The following is a 25,157-nucleotide window of genomic DNA, read 5'->3' on the forward strand; positions in this document are numbered from 1 at the left end:
ACATGAACATTGCATAAAACACCCAAGTGCCTACCCTTGTGTGTTGTTAGTTGGTGTGATTACTAGGATGAGGGTGAGTGTGAGGGGTGGCTAGTGAGATGGGGAAGTGATAATGTAGATAGAGAGAGAGGGATGGGTGGAGGTGCAAGGTAAGTTGGTGTGAGTAAGGATGTGCAGGAGTAGGGTAGAGAAGGCAGAGTGATGGGGATGTGATGAGAGGCACAGCAGGATGAGGTTGAGTGTGGCTTTGTACTAACGTTTCGTGATCTACTGAGATCATTTAAACGTTTGCGGCACTGCACCCAGGTCCTCCTGACCACATCCCTGCTTGTGCCCTCCTCTGCAATGTGCAACCAGGCTGTGTTGATCTCCTGGGGAGGTCTTGTCTGCCCATGGAAGGGAAGAGGACCTCCCCGCGTGCTGTGACTCCCTCCATAAGCATATGGAGTCATGGGAGAGCCTGGGTGCAGCCATGCACCTCTGTGCAGTGCTTGTCAGAGTTTGCAGCACCTCAATGCTGTAGAACACTGACGGCACAAATGTCAAAATAAAGTTGGCCATGGTCCCTTTAAGGAAACCGGCTGATGACGCGTCATCAAATGATGTCACCAGACCCGCTACCTCTAATTGGCCGGGAAACGCGCTGGCCGGGCTTAACAAGCCCTATCAACGGAAAGTCATTTCAGATGCTGGGCTGGAGACAGCAGTGGGGTCAGGATCCGCCACCGACATCGCCCGTCACGGACCCACCGAGCTGAGTAAAATCGCGGTCACTAAAACTGAATTCTATCCTGCCCTCTCCCGAAATATATTTTCGAGCAAAAGTGACTGGATAGTGATCAGGAAACTTGTTCCTCTCTTCTGTAACCCAGCGATGCTAAATACATGAGGGTGGGGATTAGAAAACCGCACACACTCATTTTAGATAATTTAAAACTCTATCGTAATTTCAGCAATCAGGGCAAGAACTCTGGGGCTTTTCCCCTATTTAGCCAGAGACATTAGTACCTATTGCCGCAGTGGCTTGAGATCAACTAACTCAGCACAGACCAGCAGTCAAACCTGAGACTTTGTAGTTTGGATTGCTTAGTTCCACACTGTGGTGCACCTACCCAATAAATCATCATGAGCTTCTGGACAGAGTCACTTTATCAATAAGTGATTACTTTGATCCACCTGTCCTGTACTTTGTCCTGTTCCGTAGGCAAATAAAAAATCTCTGTTACTGATACAGATCTCTATAGGGCTTGGCTGTGGTTTCACATTAGCTGGTCAACATCTTGTGATGTTTTTAATTTGCTGGTTAGATTGGTGATCTAAATTAATCTGGATTCAACAGTGGGAGTTTTGTGACTTTCCACAAATTCAAGAATATTTTTGTAGCTAACTTGTTATGTGCTGCCGAAGCTTTGTATTTTTACTAAAGATTGATGTAAAAACTTTACAACCTTCAGTGCACATTGACTTTGTGAGTTCCAGATAATATTGCCGTTTCTTCCCTCCTTGTAATTTTTGCTTGTTTTCTACCTTTGCATCACTCCTTCCATTAACCACCACATTTGTCCATTCTTCTGGGTTAGTGGAACAGGATTATCCATCCAATGGATGCTCTTGAGTTTTGTGTGAAATGGCCACCTCTGCTGCCAACGCAACCACATGTGTCTCTGATGTAATTGGCCATGTTGGGAAACTCGAGTTGGGTGAAATATGATACTCGTGCTAGGGTATAGTTTCACAGATGCCAGGCATCTCAGTGGCCTTGGTAGTGAGCGTTGGAAGGCTAGTCAACCATAAAGGCATCGCAACGGAGGCTGATTCTACTCTCATCTGACATTCCACTTGAGCACTTTCCAGCAGGGATCACAACAACAACAACTTGCATTTATATAGAGCCTTTTAATGTAGTAAAATGTCCCAAGGTGCTTCACAGGAGGTTTATCAAAAAAAATTGACACCGAGCAACATAAGGAGCTATTAGGACAGATGAGAGGTAGTTTTTAAGGAGCGTCTTAAAGGAGGAGAGATAGATAGAGAGGTGGAGAGGTTTTGGGAGGGAATTCCAGAGCTTGGAGCTTAGACACCTGAAGGCACGGCCGCCAATGGTGGAACGATTAAAATCAGGGATGCGCAAGAGGCCAGAATTGGAGGAGCACAGAGATCTCGGAGGGTTGTAGTGCTGGAGGAGGTTACAGAGATATGGAGCGACAAGGCCATGAAGGGATTTGAAAACAAGGATGAGAGTTTTAAAATTGAGGCGTTGCTGGACCATTCAATGAGATCATGGCTGATCTGTATCTTTACTCCATCCACCTGCCCTGGCTCCATATCCTTTTATACCGTTGTCTCGCAAAAACCTATCTATCACAGATTTAGATTTATTAATTGAGCTAGCACCTGCTGCTTTTTGTGAGAGAGATTTCCACACTTCTACCACCCTTTGCATGAAGCCATGTTTCCCAACTATTCTTCTGAATAGCCTAGCTCTTATTTTAAGGTCATGTCCCCTTTTCCTAGACTCCCCCACCAGGGGAAAAAGTTTCTCTCTATCTACCCTCTATTCCTTTCAAAACTCTAAAAACCTCAATCAAATCACCCCTTAACCTTCTATATTCCAGTGGACACAAGCCTAGTTTATGTAATCACTCCTCATAATCTAACCCTTGGCACCCTGGTAACATTCTGGTGAATCTTTGCTGCACTCCTTCCAAGCCCAATATATTCTTTCTGAGGTGCGGTGCCCTGAACAGTACACAGTACTATAGATGTGGTCTAACCAGGGCTTTGTATAGCTGTAGCAAAACTTCCTCTTTATATTCTAGCCCTCTAGTTATAAAGGCTAACATTCCATTAGCCTTTTTGGGTTTTTTTTGTACCTGACTACTGGATTTTAGTGATCTTTGTAATTGGACTTCTAAATCTCTTTGGACCTCCACTGTTCCTAGCTTTTCACCATTTAAATAATACTTGGATCTATCCTTTTTGGTTCAAAATGGATGACCTCGCACTTACCTGTGTTGAAATCCATCTGCCACAGTTTTGCCCACACACTTAATCTATCAATGTTTCTTTGTAATCTTATGCTCCCGTCTATACTACTTATAGTATACCACCAATCTTTGTGTCATCAGAAAACGTGGATATATGGCTAAGTCATTAATAAATATAGTGAATAGTTGAGGCCCCAGCACAGATCCTTGTGGGACACCATTAGCCACATCCTTCCAATTCGAGTACATTCCCATTAACCCTACTCTTTGTCTTTTACTGCCTAATCAATCTCCTGCTAGGTCAATAATTTGCTTTCAATTCCATGAGCTTTAAATTTACTTAACATTCTCTTATTTGGAACCTTATTGAATGCCTTCTGGAAGTCTATATAAACTACATCCATAGACATTCCCTGTCTACTACTTTAGTTATTCCTCAAAAAATTCAATTAGGCCCGTCAGACATGACCTACCCTTTACAAATCTATAATAAAAACATTAAATGCTGGAAATACTCAGATGGTCAGGCAGCATCTGTTTCTTTCTCCATAGATGCTGCCTGACCTGCTGAGTTTCCAGCATTTTCTGTTTTTATTTCAGATTTCCAGCATCCATAGTATTTTGCTTTACAATTCCATGTTGGTTCTCTCTAATCAGCTCAAATTTCTCTAAGTGCTCAATCACTCTTTCATTACTTATAGTTTAGCAATAACTTTCCCACAACAGATGTTCGACTAACATGACTATCATTACCTGGTTTCTCTCTCATAAATAATGGAGATACATTTGCAACTACAGAATTTGTTCATCCCAGTTTGGCATAAAAAAAAACAAAAAAGGTGACTCAACCGTGGCTAACAAGGGAAATTAGGGATAGCATAAGATCCAAGGAGAGGACATATAAAATGGCCAGAAAAAGTAGAAACCTGAGGTTTGGGAGCAATTTAGGATTCAACAAAGGAGGACAAAGGGATTAATTAAGAAGGGGAAAATAGAATATGAGAGTAAGCTTTCAGGGAACATAAAGCTTTTACAGATATGTGAAGAGAAAAAGATTGGTGAAGTCAAGCGTAGGTCCCTTGCAGTCAGAATCAGGGGAATTTAGAATGGGGAACAAAGAAATGGCCAACCAATTAAATATATATTTTGGTTCTGTCTTCACAAAGGAGGACACAAATAACCTCCCAGAGATGTCGGGGAACATAGGGTCTGATGAAAGGGAGGAACTGAAAGAAATCAGTATTTGTAGGGAAATGGTGTTAAGGAAATTGATGGGATTGAAGGCCGATAAATCCCCAGGGCCTGATAATCTACATCCTAGGGTACTTAAGGAAGTGGCCCTAGAAATAGTAGATGCATTGCTGATCATCTTCCAACATTCGATGGAATCTGGAACAGTACCCATGGATTGGAGGGTAGCTAATGTTACCCCACTGTTCAAAAAAGGTGGTAGAGAGAAAACGGGGAATTACAGACCGGTAAGCCTGACATCGGTAGTGGGGAAAATGCCAGAGTCCATTATAAAAGATGTAATAGCAGAGCACTTGGAAAACAGTGACAGGATCGGACAAAGTCAACATGGATTTACAAAGGGTAAATCATGCTTGACTAATCTACTGGAATTTTTTGAGGATGTAACTGGTAAAATAGATAAGGGAGAACCAGTGGATGTGGTGTATTTGGACTTTCAGAAGGCTTCCGATACGGTCCCGCATAAGAGATTAGCATGTAAAGTTAAGGCACATGGGATTGGGGGCAAGGTATTGACTTGGATAGAGAACTGGTTGGCAGACAGAAAGCAAAGAGTTGGAATAAACGGGTTGTTTTCCGAGTGGCAGGCAGTGACTAGTGGGGTACCGCAGGGATCGGTCCTTGGACCCCAGCTATTCACAATATATATTAATGATCTAGACAAGGGAACTAAATGTAATATCTCCAAATTTGCAGACGACACAAAGCTGGGTGGGCGTGTGTGCTGTGAGGAGGATGCCGAGAAACTCCAGGATGATTTGGACAGGTTGGGTGATTTGGCAGAAGCATGGCAGATGCAATATAACGTGGATAAATGTGAGGTTATCCACTTTGGTGTCAAAAACAGGAAGGCAGATTATTATCTGAAAGGCAATAGATTGGGAGAAGGGGAAGTGCAACGTGACCTGGGTGTCCTTGTGCACCAGTCGCTGAAGGTAAGCATGCAGGTGCAGCAGGCGGTTAAGAAGGCAAATGGTATGTCGGCCTTCATATCGAGAGGGTTTGAGTACAGGAACAAGGATGTCTTGCTGCAGTTGTACAGGGCCTTGGTGAGACCACATCTTGAGTATTGTGTGCAGTTTTGGTCGCCTTATCTGAGGAAGGATGTTCTTGCCATGGAAGAAGATTCACCAGGCTGATACCTGGGATGGCAGGAATGACGTATGAGGAGAGATTGGATTGATTGGGCTTGTACTCGCTGGAGTTTAGAAGAATGAGAGGGGATCTCATCGAAACTTATAAAATTCTAACAGGACTAGACAGACTAGATGCAGGAAGGATGTTCCCGATGGTCGGGGAGTCCAGAACCAGGGGTCACAGTCTAAGGATAAGGGGTAGGCCATTTAGGACAGAAATGAGGAGGAATTTCTTCACCCAGAGAGTGGTGAACCTGTGGAATTCTCTACCACAGAAGACAGTAGAGGCCAATTCATTAAATATATTCAAGAAGGAGTTGGATATATTTCTCAAGGCTAAAGGGATCAATGGTATGGGGAGAAAGCAGGGACCGGGAACTGAATTTGGAGCTGGGGGAGAACAGCGACCGGAGGTGAGGCTTAAAAGCGGCGGCAGCAGCGAGGCCCGACCACAGCGGCTGGACCTGGGGGAGAACAGCGACCGGAGGTGAGGCCTAAAAGCGGCGGCAGCAGCGAGGCCCGACCACAGCGGCTGGACCTGGGGGAGAGCAGCGACCGGTGGCAGTTAAAAGCGGCGGCAGCAGCGAGGCATACCAACTCAGCAGCGGGGAGAGAGGTAAAAAGAAATCCGAGTGTGACGTCACCAGGGAGCAGGTAAGTGATTGGTTGGTGAGTATTTCTCTATTTTTTAAACTTTAACTCTGGTTTATATTTGCTAAGGTCTTTCTGGTGTAGCGGGGACTGTTGGTAAACCATACAAGCGCCCTAGTGTATATCTTTAATTGGTGGTATTGAATTAATTTAAATTAATTAAAGGGTAAGTCATGTCAGGACAGCCCAGCCCCGTGTTATGCTCCTCTTGCTCTATGTGGGAATTCAGGGACGCTGCCTGTGTCCCTGACGACCATGTGTGCCAGAAATGTATCCAGCTGCAGCTACTAGTAGACCGCATTGCGGCGCTGGAGCTGCGGATGGATGAGTTTTGGAGCATTCACGATGCTGAGAGGGCCGTGAGTAGCACGTTTAGTGAGTTGGTCACACCGCAGGTAAGGGCTGCACAGGCAGAAGGGAAATAGGTGACCATCAGGCGGAGCAGTAGAAGCAGGCAGGTAGTGCAGGGGACCCCTGTGGCCATCCCCCTCTCAAACAGGTATACCGATTTGGATACTGTTGAGGGGGATGACTTACCAGAGGAAGGCAGCAGCAGCCAACTTCCTGGCACCAGGGGTGCTTCTGCTGCTCAGGAAGGGAGGAATAAGAGTGGGAGAGCAATAGTGGTAGGGGATTCTATCGTAAGGGGAACAGATAGGCGTTTCTGTGGCCATAGACGTGACTCCAGGATGGTTTGTTGCCTCCCTGGTGCCAGGGTCAAGGATGTCACTGAACGGCTGCAGGGCATTCTGAAGGGGGAGGGTGAACAGTCAGAGGTCGTGGTTCACATTGGGACCAATGACATGGGTAGGAAGAGGGATGAGGTCCTGCAGCAAGAATTTAGGGAGCTAGGCAGCAGACTAAAGAGCAGGACCTCAAAGGTTGTAACCTCTGGATTACTCCCGGTGCCACATGCTACTGAGTATAGGAATAGGAGGATAGAGCAGATGAATGCGTGGCTAAAGAGTTGGTGCAGGAGGGAGGGCTTTAGTTTCCTGGATCACTGGGCCTGCTTCTGGGGAAGGTGGGACTTGTACAAGTTGGACGGGTTGCACCTGAACCAGAACGGGACAAATATCCTTGCGGGGAGGTTTGCTAGCACTGTTCGGGGGGGGTTTAAACTAACTTGGCAGGGGGATGGGATACAGAGTGGAGCTATAATAGGGGGTGATGTACAGCCAAATATAGAGGAAAAAACAAGTCAGACTGGAAGGCAGAGCAAATATGTAACGGCACAAGGGAGTAGGGCAAGGCTAAATGGCATTTATTTTAATGCAAGGAGTCTTACGAATAAGGTGGATGAACTGAAAGTGTTGATGAACACATGGGAGTATGATATTGTTGCTATCACGGAGACATGGTTGAGGGAGGGGCAAGACTGGCAGCTCAATATCCTGGGGTATAGAATCTTCAGGCGAGACGGGGGGGGTAAAAGAGGAGCGGGTGTCGCAATATTAATTAAGGAGACAATTACTGCTGTAAAGAGGGATGGTATATTAACAGGTTCCTCTAATGAGGCCATATGGGTTGAACTTAGAAACAAAAAGGGGGCTAGCACTTTGCTGGGAGTGTACTATAGGCCCCCAAACAGCCAGGGGGAGATAGAGGAACAGATATGTAGGCAAATCTCAGAGAAGTGTGCAAATAATAGGGTAATTATAGTGGGGGATTTCAACTTCCCCAATATTAACTGGGATAGTCAGAGTGTGAAAGGCTTAGAGGGTGCAGAATTCTTAAAGTGCATCCAGGAGAGCTTTTTGAGCCAGCATGTAGAAAGTCCTACAAGAGAGGGGGCGGTACTGGATCTAATTCTAGGGAATGTGGCCGGGCAAGTGGTAGAAGTGTTAGTAGGTGAGCACTTTGGTGACGGTGACCATAATTCGGTGAGATTTAAGGTAGTCATGGAAAAGGACAAGAATGGACTGGAAATAAAGGTTCTAAATTGGGGGAAGGCCGATTTTAATATGATAAGGCAGGATCTGGCCAATGTGGACTGGGATCAGCTACTTGAAGGAAAATCCACATCGGAGCAATGGGAGTCTTTCAGAAAGGAAATTGAGAGAGTACAATGGCACCATGTTCCCGCAAAGGTCAAGGGTGGGACCAACAAGCCCAGGGAACCTTGGATGTCAAGGGATATACGAGAATGGATTAGGAAAAAAAGGGGGGCTTTTGGCAGATACAAAGGACTAAAGACAGAGGAAGCCCTAGAGGAGTATAAAAAGTGCAGGGGAATACTTAAAAAATAAATTAGGAGAGCGAGGAGGGGCCATGAAATAACAGTGGTGAGCAAAATAAAGGAAAATCCTAAGGTGTTTTATAAGTATATTAAGGGCAAGAGGATAACTAGGGAAAGAGTAGGGCCCATTAGGGACCAAAGTGGCAAACTGTGTGTAGAGCCAGAGGATGTAGGTGGGGTTTTAAATGAATTTTTTGCATCTGTGTTCACTATGGAGAAGGACGATGTGGACATAGAAATCGGGCAGGGGGACTGTGATATACTTGAACATATTAGCATCGAGAGGGAGGAGGTACTAGCGATTTTAGCAGGCTTAAAAGTGGATAAATCCCCAAGCCCGGACGAGATGTATCCCAGGTTACTATGTGAGGCAAAGGAGGAGATTGCAGGGGCTCTGACACAAATTTTCCGAACCTCTCTGGCCACAGGGGATGTGCCAGAGGACTGGAGAACAGCTAACGTAGTACCATTATTCAAGAAGGGTAGCAGGGATAAACCAGGGAATTACAGGCCAGTGAGCCTAACATCAGTGGTAGGGAAATTATTGGAAAAAATTCTGAGGGACAGAATTAGTCTCCACTTGGAGAGGCAAGGATTAATTAGGGATAGCCAGCATGGCTTTGTCAAGGGAAGATCATGTCTGACCAATTTGATTGAATTTTTCGAGGGGGTGACTAGGTGTGTGGATGAGGGTAGTGCAGTGGATGTGGTTTACATGGATTTCAGTAAGGCTTTTGATAAAGTCCCGTATAGGAGACTGGTCAGGAATGTAAGAGCCCATGGGATCCAGGGTGCCTTGGCACATTGGATCCAAAACTGGCTTAGTGGCAGAAGGCAGAGGGTGATGGTGGAAGGTTGTTTTTGTGACTGGAAGCCTGTGTCCAGTGGGGTACCGCAGGGATCGGTGCTGGGTCCCTTGCTGTTTGTGGTCTACATTAATGATTTGGATGTGAATGTAAAAGGTATGATCAGTAAGTTCGCAGATGACACGAAAATTGGTGGGATGGTAAATAGCGAGGCGGGAAGCCTCAGGCTACAGGACGATATAGATGGGTTGGTCAGATGGGCGGAACAGTGGCAAAGGGAATTTAACCCTGAAAAGTGTGAGGTGATGCATTTTGGATGGACTAACAAGGCAAGGGAATACACAATGAATGGTAAGACCCTAGGAAAGACAGAGGATCAGAGGGACCTTGGTGTGCATGTACATCGATCCCTGAAGGCAGCAGAACAGGTGGATAAGGTGGTTAAAAAGGCATATGGAATACTTGCCTTCACTAGCCGAGGCATAGAATATAAGAGCAGGGAGGTTATGATGGAGCTGTACAAAGCGCTGGTAAGGCCACAGCTGGAGTACTGTGTGCAGTTCTGGTCGCCTCACTATAGGAAGGATGTGATTGCTTTGGAGAGGGTGCAGAGGAGATTTACCAAGATGTTACCTGGGCTGGAGTGCTTCAGCTATGAAGAAAGACTGGACAGGCTGGGGTTGTTTTCCTTGGGGCAGAGAAGGCTGAGGGGGGACCTGATTGAGGTATACAAAATTATGAGGGGCATAGATAGGGTGGATAGAAAGGAACTTTTCCCCTTAGTAGAGGGGTCAATAACAAGGGGGCATAGTTTCAAGGTAAGGGGCAGGAGGGTTAGAGGGGATTTGAGGAAAAACTTTTTCACCCAGAGGGTGGTTGGAATCTGGAACTCACTGCCTGAAAGGGTGGTAGAGGCAGGAACCCTCACAACATTCAAGAAGCATTTGGATGAGCACTTGAAATGCCATAGCATACAAGGCTACGGACCAAATGCTGGAAAATGGGATTAGATTAGATAGGGCTTGATGGCCGGTGCGGACGCGATGGGCCGAAGGGCCTCTTTCTGTGCTGTATAACTCTATGACTATGTGATCGCATTGAATGGCGGAGTAGGCTCGAGGGGCCGAATGGCCTACTCCTGCTCCTATCTTCTATGTTTCTATGTAATTTTCCAATCTAAAGGGATGATTCCTGAATCGAGAGAGCTTTGTGAGATTATAGCTAAAGCATCTGCAATTTCCTCACATACTTCCTTTAAAAACCCAGGCTGAAAACCATCAGGTTATGAGGATTTGTCAGTCTTTCGTGCCATTATATTTTCTAATACTGTTTTCTTGCTTATGTTAACTTTAGTGAGTTCCAGTCCTTGATTCATTATTAATTTCCCTGGAATGTCAGGTATATTATCCTCTTCCTCTACTGTGAAGACTGACGCAAAGTAATTATTCAACAAGCCTGCCATTTCCTTATTTTTATTTGCAATATTTACCCCCATCTGTTTTTAAAGGGCACGTTACCCATGACTACTCTTTTTCTTCTAATATAATTGTAAAAACTTTTTGTGTTAATCTTGATATCCCTCGCAAGTTTCTTTTCATATTCCCTTTTGCAACTCTTACTATCTTTTTTGTCTTCCTTTGCTGTTCTTTACATTTCTCCCAGTCCCCTGCACCTACACTATACCTTGCACTTTTCTATGCTCTTTCCTTTAGTTTTATTTTATCTCTCACCTCTTTTGCCGACCATGACTGTTTTACTTGGTAAGTAGAGCTCTTGCCCCTTAGGGGTATATACTGGTCCTCTATTAAGCTCAATTCTTTTTGAACACCTCCCACTGTTCATCTGTAGTTTTACACGATAACTGTTTTGACCAGTTTGCTGTCGTCTGTCTCTGTCTCATCCCATTAAAGTAAGCCGCAACAAAAAAACAAGTAACTGTGTTATGTTTCTCCTTTTCAAACCTAACATTGAATTTGATCACATTATGATCACTGTTTGATAAATGTTCCCTTACTGTTAGATTATTTACTAAGTCTGGTTCATAACTCATTACTAAATCTAGTATGGCATAACAGTTCATGTGGCTGTTAAAGGGGCCTTCCGGGGTAATTTTTCAATGTAGTGTGAAATTGGAAAATTGCCTGTCTTTAACTTTTGGTAATTAAAGTTAGGCAGCAGCTAGAAGAAAGCAATCTCAAAGTCGGGATTATACTAATTACCCAGTCAACTGGAGGAAATTGAGACATAAATATGAGTATAGGAAGTGTCGATATTGGAGCTTTTACTTGGGTGAAATGCTGCCTAAAAGTCATGTGTGGAATGAGACAGCAATATGACACGTTTTATGACAAATGATTGAACTGACCAATAACAGAGGTGAGGGACCTGGAAAGGTACATTTTGCCTGAGGTAGGGTCACATTCAACTGCACATTTGTCCTCCGTCTGTTTTGTGGGGAAGGAAGTGTCAGAGTGACCCTCCTCCATAACAAAACAGCCTGACAAATAAAAGGGTTTCTGCGAACTCCTGTGATGGTTCAGTGTGTCAGTGTAGCACCCAGCGCGGTACGAAGACGTCGACGACGAAGTCCAACACCGCCTTCAGCGTGCCAGTGCAGCCTTCGGTCGCCTGAGGAAGAGAGTGTTTGAAGATCGGGACCTCAAACCCGGCACTAAGCTCATGGTCTACAGAGCAGCAGTGATACCCGCCCTGCTGTATGCCTCAGAGACATGGACCATGTACAGCAGGCACCTCAAAGCACTGGAGAGGTACCACCAACGCTGCCTCCGCAAGATCCTGCAAATCCATTGGCAGGATAGGTGCACCAGCGTCAGTGTTCTCGCTCAGTCCAACATCCCCAGCATCGAAGTTTTGACCACACTCAATCAGCTCCGATGGACGGGTCACATCGTCCGCATGCCCGATACGAGACTCCCAAAACAAGCGCTCTACTCTGAGCTCCGACATGGCAAGAGAGCCCCAGGTGGGCAGAGGAAATGCTTCAAGGACACCCTCAAAGCCTCCTTGAAAAAGTGTAACATCCCCACCGACACCTGAGAATTCCTGGCCCAAGTGGAAGAGAAGCATCCGGGAAGGCACCAAACACCTCGAGTCTCTTCACCGGGAGCAAGCGGAAGCCAAGCGCAAGGAGCGCACGTCAACCCAAGCACCCCACCCACCCGCCCCTCAACCACCGTCTGCCCCACCTGTGACAGAGACTGTAGGTCCCGCATTGGACTCATCATTCACCTGCAAACTCAATTTTACTGTGGAAGCAAGTCATCCTCAGTTCCGAGGGACTGCCTAAGAGAGACTGAGCCAAACAGACCAGGAACGTTGTAGGTTTGATCCTGCGCTGAATTACCTGCGCCGCTACAAATTGGTCACAGTTCCTCTGAGGTGGCAACAGTTAAATTGAGCCAGGCCGCCACTTCCAATTGCAAACTAGTGGCCCCTGCTGGCAAGTGTGTATAGGCATCAGCTGAGGACTGAATAGGATCAGCTGTGATGTCTTCCACAGTCCATAACTTGCTGATTCATATTGTAGGCTGTTACAAGTTTCAGGTCTGCCTTAGGTATTCTCTCAGGTACAGAGGCGCTGGTCACTGCCATAAGTGGTCTGAGTACCTTATGTCCTGGAATGTGCCCATACGGCCCAATATCTAATTATATGATAACATAACCCAGGGTGTAACAAGGATAAAATGTCTTTCTCACATGTCCTGATGTGCACTTTTGCTAATCTTTTTGAAAGATGAGACAAGGCTCAATACAATTCTTCTTCAGGTAACCTGGCTGGATCTTACTGGCCTCTCTCTCAGCAGACCTCACCAACTGACTTCTCAGCATGTGGATCTTTCTTCTCTTATTTCCTACCTCTCATGAAGTTGGGCATGGCTCCTGACCCCCTCCCTCTCTCCAGTGGTTGTCCAGAAGAGCTGCTAATCAAGCCCCCACCCTGCCTTCCCCATTGAAAATATCTTCGTGTAAAGCTCAATAGGAGGGATAAAAGTCAAAAGATAAATTTCCCCCTCTGGTATGGATGTTTGCTGGGGACACCTGAGCTGAAATAGCAATTCCCTCCCTGTCCCAGTTACTCCATGCTGGAGGAGGATTTTTAATCTTGGTGACCTCCCTTTTAAATTAAAATCAACACCGTAACATTAATCATATCCAAGACCTTTTGGCAAAGAGAAAAAGATGAAAAATCTCAAAATGTGACAGTCAAGAGGAATGGCCACTTGGACAAGGTAGTGGGTAGCTGCAGGAGCTGTGTGCTGTACCCGAGCACAGTTCAACACCTTCAAGTGAGGAGAGAGCACAAATTGGGTTTGTCCCAGCCCCTCCCCCAAAAATAATACACAAAACGTGGTATTCAAGAGTTCATAAATCACTTTCCTTGCCACAAATATTCAATAGGATGTATAACTAAAACATAAAAGCCTAGAAATTAATATTGGCAATATTAGCAGAATTAAAATAGTGGACAGAAGAATATCTTATGAATGTGTTAAGCATTCGGCCACTAACATCGCTAACAGTTCTAGGCTAAAAGTTTTATTTTGGACCTTGGAATGAGTAACATACTGGTCTGCAGTCTGCCCTCCATTAGTAATCTTTCACTGAACTGATTAGGTAGGTAGGCAGTAACTCAAACAGCCGGAATCTCTCAGACTAATTTTCAATGGAATACAAGATCATATCAGTTATTTTTAAAAAAGCAAAAAAAGTCTGTTGTCGTTTCTTGGGATAGGGAAGTGGGTGTGGACCAGCCAAACATTGTGTTTGGAAGTGTTTCAGGCACAGTACAGGAATGCATGAAAACATTATCAGTTGGCAATAGAGTTCCTGAAGTCTGTGAGAACAGTACGGTGCAAGTGGAATTTCTACTCCACATGGTTCTGAATGTACTCCGTGACATTGATAATGTTAAAGGTGGGATTGCTGGAAATGAATTCTCCTTGTCCTGAGTACGCCACCAGATGTCGGGTGATTTTATAACATGATAGGTGGTTCACTTGGCAGCACTCTTGCACAGGGGTTTTGAAACCAAGCCCCACTCCAGGACTTGAGCACATAATCTAGGCTGATACTCCATCTTAGTATTGACGAAGCGCTGCATAGTTGGAGGTGCGATCGTTCAGATGAGATGTTAAACCGAGGCCCCTTCTGCCTATTCTGCTGGTGCAAGTGAACTTGGACAATATTCCTTCCTCACCAACAGCATCAAAAATCAAATTAAGTGGTCATTCATCTCATCACTGTTTATGGTGTGCAAAATGGTTGTTTCATTTTCTACATAACTTCGGTGACTACATTTCATTCATTGTTTGCAAAGTGCTTTGAGACATTTTCTGAAAGCTGTGATAAAATTATTTTTAAATGCAAGTCTTTCTTTTTGTTTGTCCTCACTTAAAATCTGAATGGTATCGGGTACACATAAATACAGATTTGTACGCAAAAGAAAAGAAATTGCATAGATATAGCATCTTTCACATCCCCAGGATGTCCCAAAGTGCTTCACAGCCAATTAAGTACTTTTAAAGTGTAGTCACTGTTTAAATGTAGGATACACAGCAGATAATTTGTGCAAAGCAAAGCCTCACAAACAGCAATGAGATAAATTACCAGATCATCTGTTTTTAGAAATGCTGGTTGAGGGATAAATATTGGCCAGATCACCAGGAAACTCTCCTGCTCTTCTTCAAGGCCTATACTCTTCTTCTGGGCCTATACTCTCTGGAGTTTAGAAAAATGAGAGGTGATCTCAGTGAAACATATAAGATTCTGAGGGGGATTGACAGGGTAGATGCTGAGAGGTTGTTTCCCCTGGCTGGTGAGTCTAGAACTAGGGGGCATAGTCTCAGGATAAGGGGACGACCATTTAAGACTGAGATGAGGAATTTCTTCACTCAGAGGGTTGTGAATCTTTGGAATTCTCTACCTGAAAGGGCTGTGGATGCTGAGTTGTTGAGCATATTCAAGGCTGAGATAGATAGAATTTTGGACTCATGCGGAATCAAGGGATATGGGGATCAGGCGGGAAAGTGGAGTTGAGGTCGAAGATCACCCATCATCTTATTGAATGGTGGTGCATGTTCGAAGGCTGTATGGCCTACTCCTGCTCCTAATTCTTATGTTCTTAAATAGTGCTATGGGATCTTTTATATCCACCTGAGAGGGAAGGCGGGACCTTCAATAATCAGACAACAGACTGCAGGGAACGATTCAACAGGTGTTTACTGAATGAGGGTTACTCTAGAACTAACTGTACAGATCACTACTCAGGGTTTATATACAGGTGTGGTCACCAGGTGCCGGTACTACAGTATACAGGAGCTGTAAAAAGTAGTTCTCTCCCTTAAAGGTACATACATTACAATTCCTCCCCTTTTAGATTAACAGTACCATAACACTCATTTAACAATTAAATATCAAACTAATTACAATTAACACTTTTAACATGCAACATTAGCTGAAAATAGTCTATTTATAAATTCAGTCTTTGGGGAGGCTTCCTGATCCTTTCTGGATAGCGCCTTTCCCGAGTGTCTTGCTCTTGGTGCGGAGGCGATTCTGGCCCCCTGTCGTCGGTTGGTTCATCAGCTTCCGATGCTACTGTTTCTGGGGTAGATGCGACCTGTACGTCGGGTTCATCACCAGGTACGTATGGGCGAGGCATGGGGTTGACTTGTTCCTGTGACTCTAGGATCTGGTCAGCATGGCGTCTCACGATGCTCTCCCCAATGTCCACTGTGTACATTAGTGGGCCCTGCCGTGTGCATATCGTTCCTGGCTGCCATTTTTCTGTTCGGTAGTCGCGGGCCAAGACTGGTTGCCCTACATTGAAGCTCCTTGTTGGCTTCTCATGGATGTGCTGGAATTGCTTACTCTCAACATCTCTTCGTACATTTGGTCTGAGCAAATCCAGGCGAGATCTTAACCTTCGGTTAAAGAACATCATGGCTGGGGCCTGGTTGGTGACTGCATGTGTCGCATTCCGGTAGGCGAACAGGAAATTGTCCACCTTGTGCTGCAGTGGAATGTTGTCATTGTACATAGCCTTTATTGCCTTCTTAAAGGTTTGTAGGAACCTCTCAGCCAATCCATTTGTGGCTGGATGATACGGGGCGGATGTGTAATGCCTTACCCCATTCTTTTTCAAGAACCTCCGGAATTCTTCGGACACAAACTGTGGTCCGTTGTCGGAGCAAATCTGTTCTGGCAAGCCATTCCTGGCAAAAATGGTCCGTAGGACTGCAATAGTTTTCTCCGTGGTGGTGGAGGACATTTTGATGACCTCAGGCCATTTCGAGTGCGCATCCACGGCTATTAAAAACATTGAGTCCATGAATGGACCAGCAAAATCAATATGCACCCGTTGCCATGGAGGGGAGGGCCACTCCCATGGGTGTAGAGGGGCATGTGGTGGTGCATTTTGAACCTTCTGGCATCCTGAGCAGCTCTTTGTCAGGTCCTTGATTTGCTGATCGATCCCCGGCCACCACACATAAGCCCTAGCAAGGCTTTTCATTTTCACCCCTCCCAGATGACCTTCGTGAAGCTCATTGAGCACTCTCTCCCTTAACTTGGGTGGAATTACCACTTGGGATCCACACATCAAGGTCCCCTGGCATACTGACAGCTGTTCTCTTCTGGATGAGAATGCTGGCAACAGTGAGTCGCCATGTGCTGGCCATCCCTTCACCGTCAAATCATATACCCGAGACAGTGTCGGGTCATTTCGGGTCTCCTTCTCTATACCAGCGTTAGTTACTGGCAAGCATTTAATTATAGACGAATGAAATATTTCGACAGGACCCACTGCTGGTGCTTCCTCCGCAGTAGGCAGTGGCAGGCTGTTTCGTGCCCTTATACTCGATTTCATATTGGTGCGCCCCTAGAAAAAGGGACCATCTTTGTAGCCGTTGCGCAGTCATCACCGGAATGCCCTTCTTTGGATTAAAGATGGAGACAAGTGGTTGGTGGTCAGTCAGCAAGGTGAACTTCTGCCCGTGCAGATAGTGATTGAACTTTTTCACTCCCCACACTAGGCTGAGGGCCTCCCTGTCAATCTGGGCGTAGTTACGCTCAGCTGATGTTAGTGATTGTGACGCAAAGGCTATTGGCCTCTCTGAGCCGTCCGAGAATTTGTGCGACAGCACCGCTCCAATGCTGTAGGGTGACGCATCACATGCCAACCGAATTGGTAATGCCGGGTTGTAATGGGCCAATACCTCTTTCGATGTGATTAGTGTTTTGCTCTTCTGGAAAGCTCGTCTACATTCGTCACTCCACTTCCATGGCACCCCAGTTTGCAGTAGGGTGTTCAGTGGGTGTAGTATTGTAGATAAATTTGGCAAGAACTTATGGTAGTAGTTTACCAGCCCGAGGAACGACCTCAGTTGTGACACATTTTCCGGTGCTGGAGCCTTGACTACTGCCTCAATCTTCTCTGGGGACTTATGTAACCCCTCTTTATCGATAACGTGGCCACAATACGAGATCTGTTTTCTAAAAAACTCGCATTTGGGGCGGTTAGCTCGGAGCCCATATTCCTGCAATCTAGTGAGCACCTGCTCCAGGTTGGCAAGGTGATCACTGCCATTTTCGCCCGTGACCAGGATGTCGTCCACATAACACTGGGTCCCTGGGATTCCTTGCAGGACTTGTTCCATTGCCCTCTGCCAAATAGCCGGAGCTGATGCTACCCCAAATACCAGCCGGTTGTATTGGTAGAGACCTTTATGGGTGTTGATTGTGAGGTATTTTTTTGATGCTTCTTCTACCTCCATTTGCAGATACGCCTGGGCCAGATCAATCTTAGTGAAGCGTTTCCCTCCAGATAGCGAGGCGAAAATATCTTCAATCCGCGGAAGTGGATATTGTACGGTGTGAAGGACCGGGTTCACTGTTACCTTAAAGTCCCCACAGATGCGAACCTTCCTTGGTTCCCCAGGCGTGCTGCTCAATGACTTTTTCATCACAGGGACGATGGGTGTAGCCCACTCGCTCCAGTCTACCTTGGACAGTACACCTGAATGTTCCAGACTCTCCAGCTCTGCTTCGACGGCTGGGCGGATCGCATAAGTTACCGGTCTAGGCTTAAAAAATTTTGGGCTTGCGTTTTCTTCAATTTTAATCGTCGCTGTCATGCCTTTTAGTGTTCTGAGTCCTTGCTGGAACACTTCTTTCGCGTCAGTTAGGATCTTTGACAGTCGCCCAGGTGTGACGTCGTCATCCTTTTTGTCAGCCACAGTCAGTGCCTGTATGGAATGCCAATCTAGCTGTATCTTCCGGATCCATTCACGTCCTAGTAGTGGTGGTCCTCCATCTGGCAATACATATAGGTCCATTTTTGGTGTTTCCTTGCCGTTATATATAACGTTCACCCTTATTTTTCCTTTGGGGTAGACTTTTTGCCCCGTGTACATCTTCAAGACAATCTTTGTATCTCTCAAGGGTATATGTGAGAATAGTCACTTGTAGCCCCTTCGGTTTATGACTGTTAGGGCTGATCCTGTGTCCAATTCCATTTTCACTGGGACTCCTGCTATCTTGAGCGTGACCCAGATAGTTTGGTGATCCTCCGTTTTGATCACATTATGTAGTTTCAGACAACCCAGCTCCTTGCTTCTGGAGTCTGTATCACTCTTCTGTTCGTCTGAACTACTCTCCGTCACCTTATGTACCTTCTTGTACTTCTCCTGTGGAGATTTCTTGCTGCTGGTTTTCTTTCCCGACCTGCAGACTCTTGCTATGTGTCCTAATTTTCCACACTGTCTGCACACTTTGTCCTTGAACCAGCAATCATTATGGTCGTGTGTTGTTCTGCCGCAGCGATAGCACTTCACTGTTCCGTATGACATTTCATTTGTGCCATATTCTTGCGGTCTCCGTTGTATCTCTGCAGCGCCCCATGCTGCTGCTTCGTGTGATACTGCAATGCTGAAAGCCTTGTCCAGCGTAAGATCCTTTTCTGTTAGAAGCCGTTTCTGGGTTCCTTCACTTTGAAGCCCACACACAAACTTGTCCCTTAAAGTATCTGTTAGTCCCGTTCCAAACTGGCAGTGTTTCGATAGCTTGCGCAGTTCCGTTAAATACTCAGCATTACTTTCATCTTTATGCTGGTTCCTTTTGTGAAACTTAAATCTTTCTGCTATCAGCAGCGGTGTGGGGTTTAAGTGGTCCTGTAGGATTGACACTATGGCCTAGAAATTCGGTTTTGGCGCAGCGAGGGCTTTAGCGCCGGAAGTTAGTGCCGGCGCTAAGTCCCCCTGCGCGCGCCAAAAATTCAGTAGCGCCGCGCCCAAACGGCTGCCGGCGCTACTGAGGGGTCTCAGCGCCTCAAAACTGGCGCCATGCGCCGCATTGCGGCGCTGCGGCGCCCGCTGCGGTGCGGCAGGCTCGGGAAGTGCAGGCCTCCTCCTTCCGTTAAGGAGGAGCTGCCTGCACCCGGCCGCGGCCCGCGATAATCTTTTTAAAAATGAGCCCGGCACCTCGGACAAGTGCCGGGCTTGCTTCTGTTCCGGTGGGCGGGGGGAAGTCCGAGGAGGGAGCTGCGGCCAGGCGGCCGGCGGGAAAGCGGCCGGCCGCCGCGGGGCCTTTAATGCGCCGGCGCAAAGTTCTGTAAGGCACCTCTGCCAGAACGTTGCTTGCGGCTGCCACGGGCGAGGCGGCCGCAACTCAATTTCCGAGTTCGGGCGGGTTACCATGGCAACCGGGACGCTGCGCACACCGATGACGTCATTGGTGCCGGCGCAGCGTTACCGGCCTAACGCCGATTTAGGGCCCCTGTCAATTTCTAAACTGGCCATAACTTCGGCGCTAGGCCCTCTAGCGCCTCAAAAGCGGCGCTAAGGCCAGTGAATTTCTAGGCCTATGTTTTCAAAATCCTTTTCCACTGGCTTCTCTGGGGTTACTAGGTTTCGTAGTAAGCCATACGTTTTTGCACCCATTGAATTCAACAATACCAGCGCTTTCTTGTCATCTGGCACTTCATTCGCCTTGCACTATACTTCTATGCGTTCGACATATGTCGTCCAATCTTCGACTTCATTGTCGAACGCTGTGATACTGCCACTCTTCGGCATTTTTGGGTGTGGTTAGACTGGCTTAAAATGGCGTCTCCCGCGCTTTCCTTTCTTCACCGCTGCGGCTTAAAATGGCGTCTCCCGCGCTGCTGCCAACGCTGCTCTCGGCGGTCCTCGTGGCAAATGGCGACGCCCTGTGGGTTTCGTGCGCTGCTCCTGCGCTGCTGCCAACGCCGTTCTCTGCGGTCCTCGTGGCAATGGAAGCGCCTCGCGTTTTCCTGCGCGCCTCTCTCCCCCGTCGACGCTGCTCGGCCCTTGAATACCGGCTGCGCTCTGCTCTCTCTCGTCTCTCTCCCCCGTTGACGCCGCTCGATCCTGAACACCGGCTGCGCCCTGTGCGCTCTGCCCTCTCTCTCTCCCCCGTCGATGCTGCTCGGCCTTCCTCCAGTAGCACGCCCAAGTCACTATTATTCACACTTGACTATGGACAGTGAATATCCTCAGCTGTTCGATGCCGTGGGTGTTGGGCCGGTGCACTTTCCAGCGGGTTCATTGAACACTGATCAGAAGTGGGAACCTAGTCCAGAGATGCTGAGGTCAGTTGTAATGCTCCAGTTCCTGCCATCGTTGAGGTTAGCCAACTGAGCACAGATGGGGAGTTGAGCCACTGTAAATGTTGTAAAAACTGGATTCATGGAACCACAATCATTTTTACAAAGATATAAATTAAAAATAATAATGCTTTATAACTGTTACTGGATTGATAATTTAAGGTACACTCCCAAATGTGTCACATGTTACTCCCTACTCCTAAGCCTTTGTCAATGCTGCTCTGAATCAGTTGCTGGGAGGTGCCGAGATCAGTATAGATTGACTTGCCCTCCTCTCCTTAGAGGAAATGCCTTAATTTAGCAACCCTCCAGATTCTTCAAACTTAAGAGTAGGACCCTGCGTGGGGAATTATGGAAAAGGACCTGCATTTTAATATTTCAGTGGAAATCAGAATGTAAGAATTTATTTTGCTAATGTACTCTTTCTTTAATCACTGCCTTTTACTCAAGGCTGATTCTGAGCCACCAATGAATGTAAAATGTGCTGAGCAGTGTCTCCTGAATTAGTAATAGCTCTGTGCAGTCTGTGGCTGTTATATTGGAACTCTTGACCTGATCTCAATCCCATCCTCATTGGCGGTAACCCAATATCTTGTCCCTCATTTAAGACTGAGAGGAGGAGGAATTTCTTCACTCGGAGGGTTGTGAATCTTTGGAATTCTCTGCCCCAGAGGGCTGTGGATGCTGAGTCTTTAAGCATTTTCAAGGCAGAGTTATAGATTTTTGGACTCGAGGGGAATCAAGGGATATGGGGATAGTGCAGGAAAGTGGAGTTGAGGTTGAAGATCAGCCATGATCTTATTGAATGGCGGAGCAGGCTCAAAGGGCCGTATGGCCTACTCCTGCTTCTAATTCTTATGTTATGTTCCAAGTAAGACAAGATGGCTTTCTGGGTTTTTCTGATAAAGGGAGATGAGTGGTGGATCTCGGGTTTTATCCAAGTCATGGTCAAGATGGACGGACACAGTATAACAGTACATTTTATCTTAAGGCAAAGTCCATAGTAAACCCAAGGCCTAAGCATCACTGTGGAAATGAGAGTGCCTGCCACTTCTCAAAGCTTGACTCATAACTATACCAGTGATTGTCTTGTACATTAATATGTGCCTTAAGTGCAGTATAGAAAAACTTCACGATTATCACTGTGACTGCAGAGTGAGGGATGCAGGTTTGATTTCCTATCCAATCCATTTAGTTTCCAATCTGCAGCTGCTCTGGGAGGGAGCCGAAGGCACACTGAGAGAAGAGAAGGTCAGAAGCAATTGCCAGGCGCTCTCAATTGAGGATAGGATTGGGCTTGGCTGTAGTAACTTCAACCCGTCTTCCTCCCTGGGTCAATCTAGTCTAGTGGAATACTTTGTTCCGAATGCGTCAGAGCTCTATCCGAAAATGCCATAATGCCCACGTCATTCACTCTGATACTTTTCACTCCCTACTCTTTTTCAACTTTAAAGTTTTTGATCTTTGCCAATAGTCCTTTGGCAAACTTCCCTTCAGTTTCTTAGCAAATGCTGCTGTGCTGACACTAATGAGAACTGTCAAGCAGTTTGAATTTACATTACTTTAAATAAATGAGTTTGTGACAGAAAGCTTTTAATGGAATAACTATTCATTTCATCAGGAAATAGCTGGTTGTTAAATGTGGCAGTGCGTTCGTTGGAGTGTAGGCAGTTCCAGTCCCTGCTCATTACTGTCAGCTGCTGCCTTTTAAGATACTTAACATGGTTGTCATTTTTGGCATTGGTCGGCTGTCCTGAGTCACAGGATACCGTTTAAATTCTGTGGTGTTAGTTGACACCCTATAATATAAAAAAAAACTATCCTTGTTTCAAAAAAGAGAGATCACATAACGGACAACCAAAAAAAAAAGTACAATTTTAAAAGCCATGGTTTGCCTACAGTATACAAACCCTGATTCTTGTTGATTATTTTAAATCCTAACAGAGAAGGCTGGGTCACCTTAATTCAAAGATACTGACCCAGGGAAATCTTCTTCACTGATAGTTTGGAAAATGCTGCCTCCACCATTAGGCCTGGGTGCAAAGGGAAGCCTAGGTCCTGGTTCCACCAAATGTAGTGCAGGAGAAATAATATGCAGGTGCGGGACAATCTCTAAGTGTTCTGATGCTGGATGAGCTGTGCTGCTTGATGAGGGAATTGGAAGCCAGTAACTGTCTTGAGTTGTACTAAGCTGCAGTTTTTAGAAGAAAATTCTACCTCGTACGCACACTTATTTCCACATCACCTATGACAGTGAGACAACGGATTAGGTGAAGAGAAACAAGAAAGTTTTCCTCTAATGGCCCTTCCTGATGATGTGACAGTTACATCAGAACTACAGTAGGGATAAGTTACAACACTGGACACAGGCCCATTGGAGAACGATAGTAGATCCTAGCAGCAATAGTAAAACCTGATTTCACTTATAGTTTGCCTGCAGAAATATGGCTTCAATATTTATACTCTGGAGAGAATTTCCAGAATTTTCTGTATCAGTAAGTCTCACAACCAGTTTGGAGATATTTCTTACCATTTGGTAGTTGCTACTTACTTTTTCCTTATCATTGATGCAAAAGACCATTAACAGAACAACAATAACACAGTGTAGGATTATAAAAAAAACTGACCATTGAAGTTAGTTGATTAAATTGCTATACTGTTTAGTGTTTACACCACGCAGAGATAATAAATGCCTTTGGTTTAAAAAATGATTTACATAAAATTCTGCTGCACATATATAGCCTGTATAACTGTTAGCACTGTCGGGTTATTATCACTCATCCCAGTTTTCATTTCCAGTTCAAGGTTCACAAGGTATATATGGAAATCGGGTTAATTCTGTCCTTTATTTTAAAAAGCTGTGATGAGGGTCAGTTCCATGAATTGAAACTCCTGCTGCAGAGCTTTGCCTGACAGGAGTGCCCATCAGGAGTTTAGGCACATACATCATGTGCCCTACACGATTGACTGTACACCCATTTTAATGGATTCCCACTGCGCAAATCTCTCTGCCAACAGCACTGATTCATGAACTCTACAAAAATATCCAAAGTTTAACCAAAAAAAGTTGTTTAATGTCATTGTAATAACTTTGCTTTTTCCCCCATTTTCCTATTCATGAGGGCACAGTTCCACAGGTGCTGGTAACCCTTTAGTACCTCACTCAAATGGCCATTCTCCCTGTGTGAGCATCAACATGCTATTTGACCATGGAGGGCATGGACTGTGGAACTGTCCCCCAGTATGAGTCAAGGGAGAAAACTGGATAGAAACAAATAGTTTAATTGCAATAGAAACCCTTCATTGTTTGGAGCTGGGGAGTTGCAACTCCAGTAAACATGAAGTTCAAGTTTACGGTGGACTGTTAAAATGACGAGAGACTGAATGTTCAATGGTGCTGTGTATTGGTTATCCGTCTAATCTTTCTTTATCTTTTTTCGGATTCTAGGCTTGTTTCTTTTTTAGCTGCTGTTTTTAAAGTGTTGATTTTTTTTTTCTTTTTCTTTAGTCCTCTCCACACATGCACCATATTCTGCCTAAAAATAGCAGCAGGCGTACTGCAGCTCAGCTGCTGCCACTGACCTTGGAAGGATGTGCACGGCAGCAGACCCCCTCTGGCGACTTTCCGACTTTCCCATTCTCTATGTGGCCAACAGCCAGATTTCCACTTAGCAATAATGATCAGGTACCCACCTAGTGGGGGATCCCCCTGAGAAGCCCATGTGCTGTGACCCCATGATGTAGCATGTTAGTGTGCCATCATGCATCACATCATGCGCTTTTATATTTCCTGCTGTTTTAAACCTATAGCTAGTAGCCTGATGCTAGCCAAATATTAAATCAGGTAACATTTGGACATGGATCATAGACAGCTTATATGGTATTTGATTTATACTGACAGTCTGGTTTCTCATTGCTTTTGCTAGCTGGATTGCCCTTTGCAATTCTTACACCGATGCATTCTCCATTCAAACGAGGATTTTACTGTAATGATGAAACCATCAAGTACCCACACAAAGAGGACACCATACCCTACCAATTATTAGCTGGCATAATAATTCCAATTGCTCTGGTGGTAGTAAGTCAACTCATTTTTTACTCCATGCAATTCACTCTGTTGCTTTCACCTACTGTTGCAAATGATGATGTTTATTAATTGGCAAGTGCATCAGTCACACCAAGGAAAACTATGGCCTGCTTGACTTTACTTTGGTAGCTGCTTCAATGGATTAGTGGGTAAATAGACTTTCCGGCTTGATACTGAGCCATACAATCCAGATAACCCCAGGTTCAATTCCTAGTCCGTGCTGAGTTAGCTGTTCTTAGCTGGGGTGGCAGTTGAGGTGTTATAGTTGCCTTTATTGCTCCAGCCAGAGTTCCCACTTAATCGCTATCCAGTGATTCCTCTAGGAAAGTCTAACTGTGGTAGGTCTCAGCTAAGAT

General features: G+C 45.6%; 1 protein-coding gene across 6 annotated transcripts in view; it reads left to right on the forward strand.

The window, feature by feature from the left end:
- Nucleotides 1-25,157, forward strand: part of plpp1a (phospholipid phosphatase 1a) — a 139,905-nt gene that overhangs the window by 80,675 nt on the left and 34,073 nt on the right. For 3 of the 6 annotated variants that reach the window (XM_085972127.1, XM_085972148.1, XM_085972137.1), the window contains exon 2: nucleotides 24,641-24,792. The exons of 2 other annotated variants lie outside the window; for them this stretch is intronic. In XM_085972127.1, coding sequence (XP_085828253.1) covers nucleotides 24,641-24,792 — 152 coding nt within the window. Of the gene's footprint in view, nucleotides 1-24,222; nucleotides 24,400-24,640; nucleotides 24,793-25,157 lie in introns of all 6 variants that reach the window. One more of the 6 variants, XM_085972156.1, reaches the window with a different exon arrangement.

This window comes from Somniosus microcephalus, chromosome 2 (assembly GCF_052327205.1).
Source record: "Somniosus microcephalus isolate GS21.2 chromosome 2, FLI_Smic_1.0, whole genome shotgun sequence".
Classification (NCBI taxonomy): domain Eukaryota; kingdom Metazoa; phylum Chordata; class Chondrichthyes; order Squaliformes; family Somniosidae; genus Somniosus; species Somniosus microcephalus.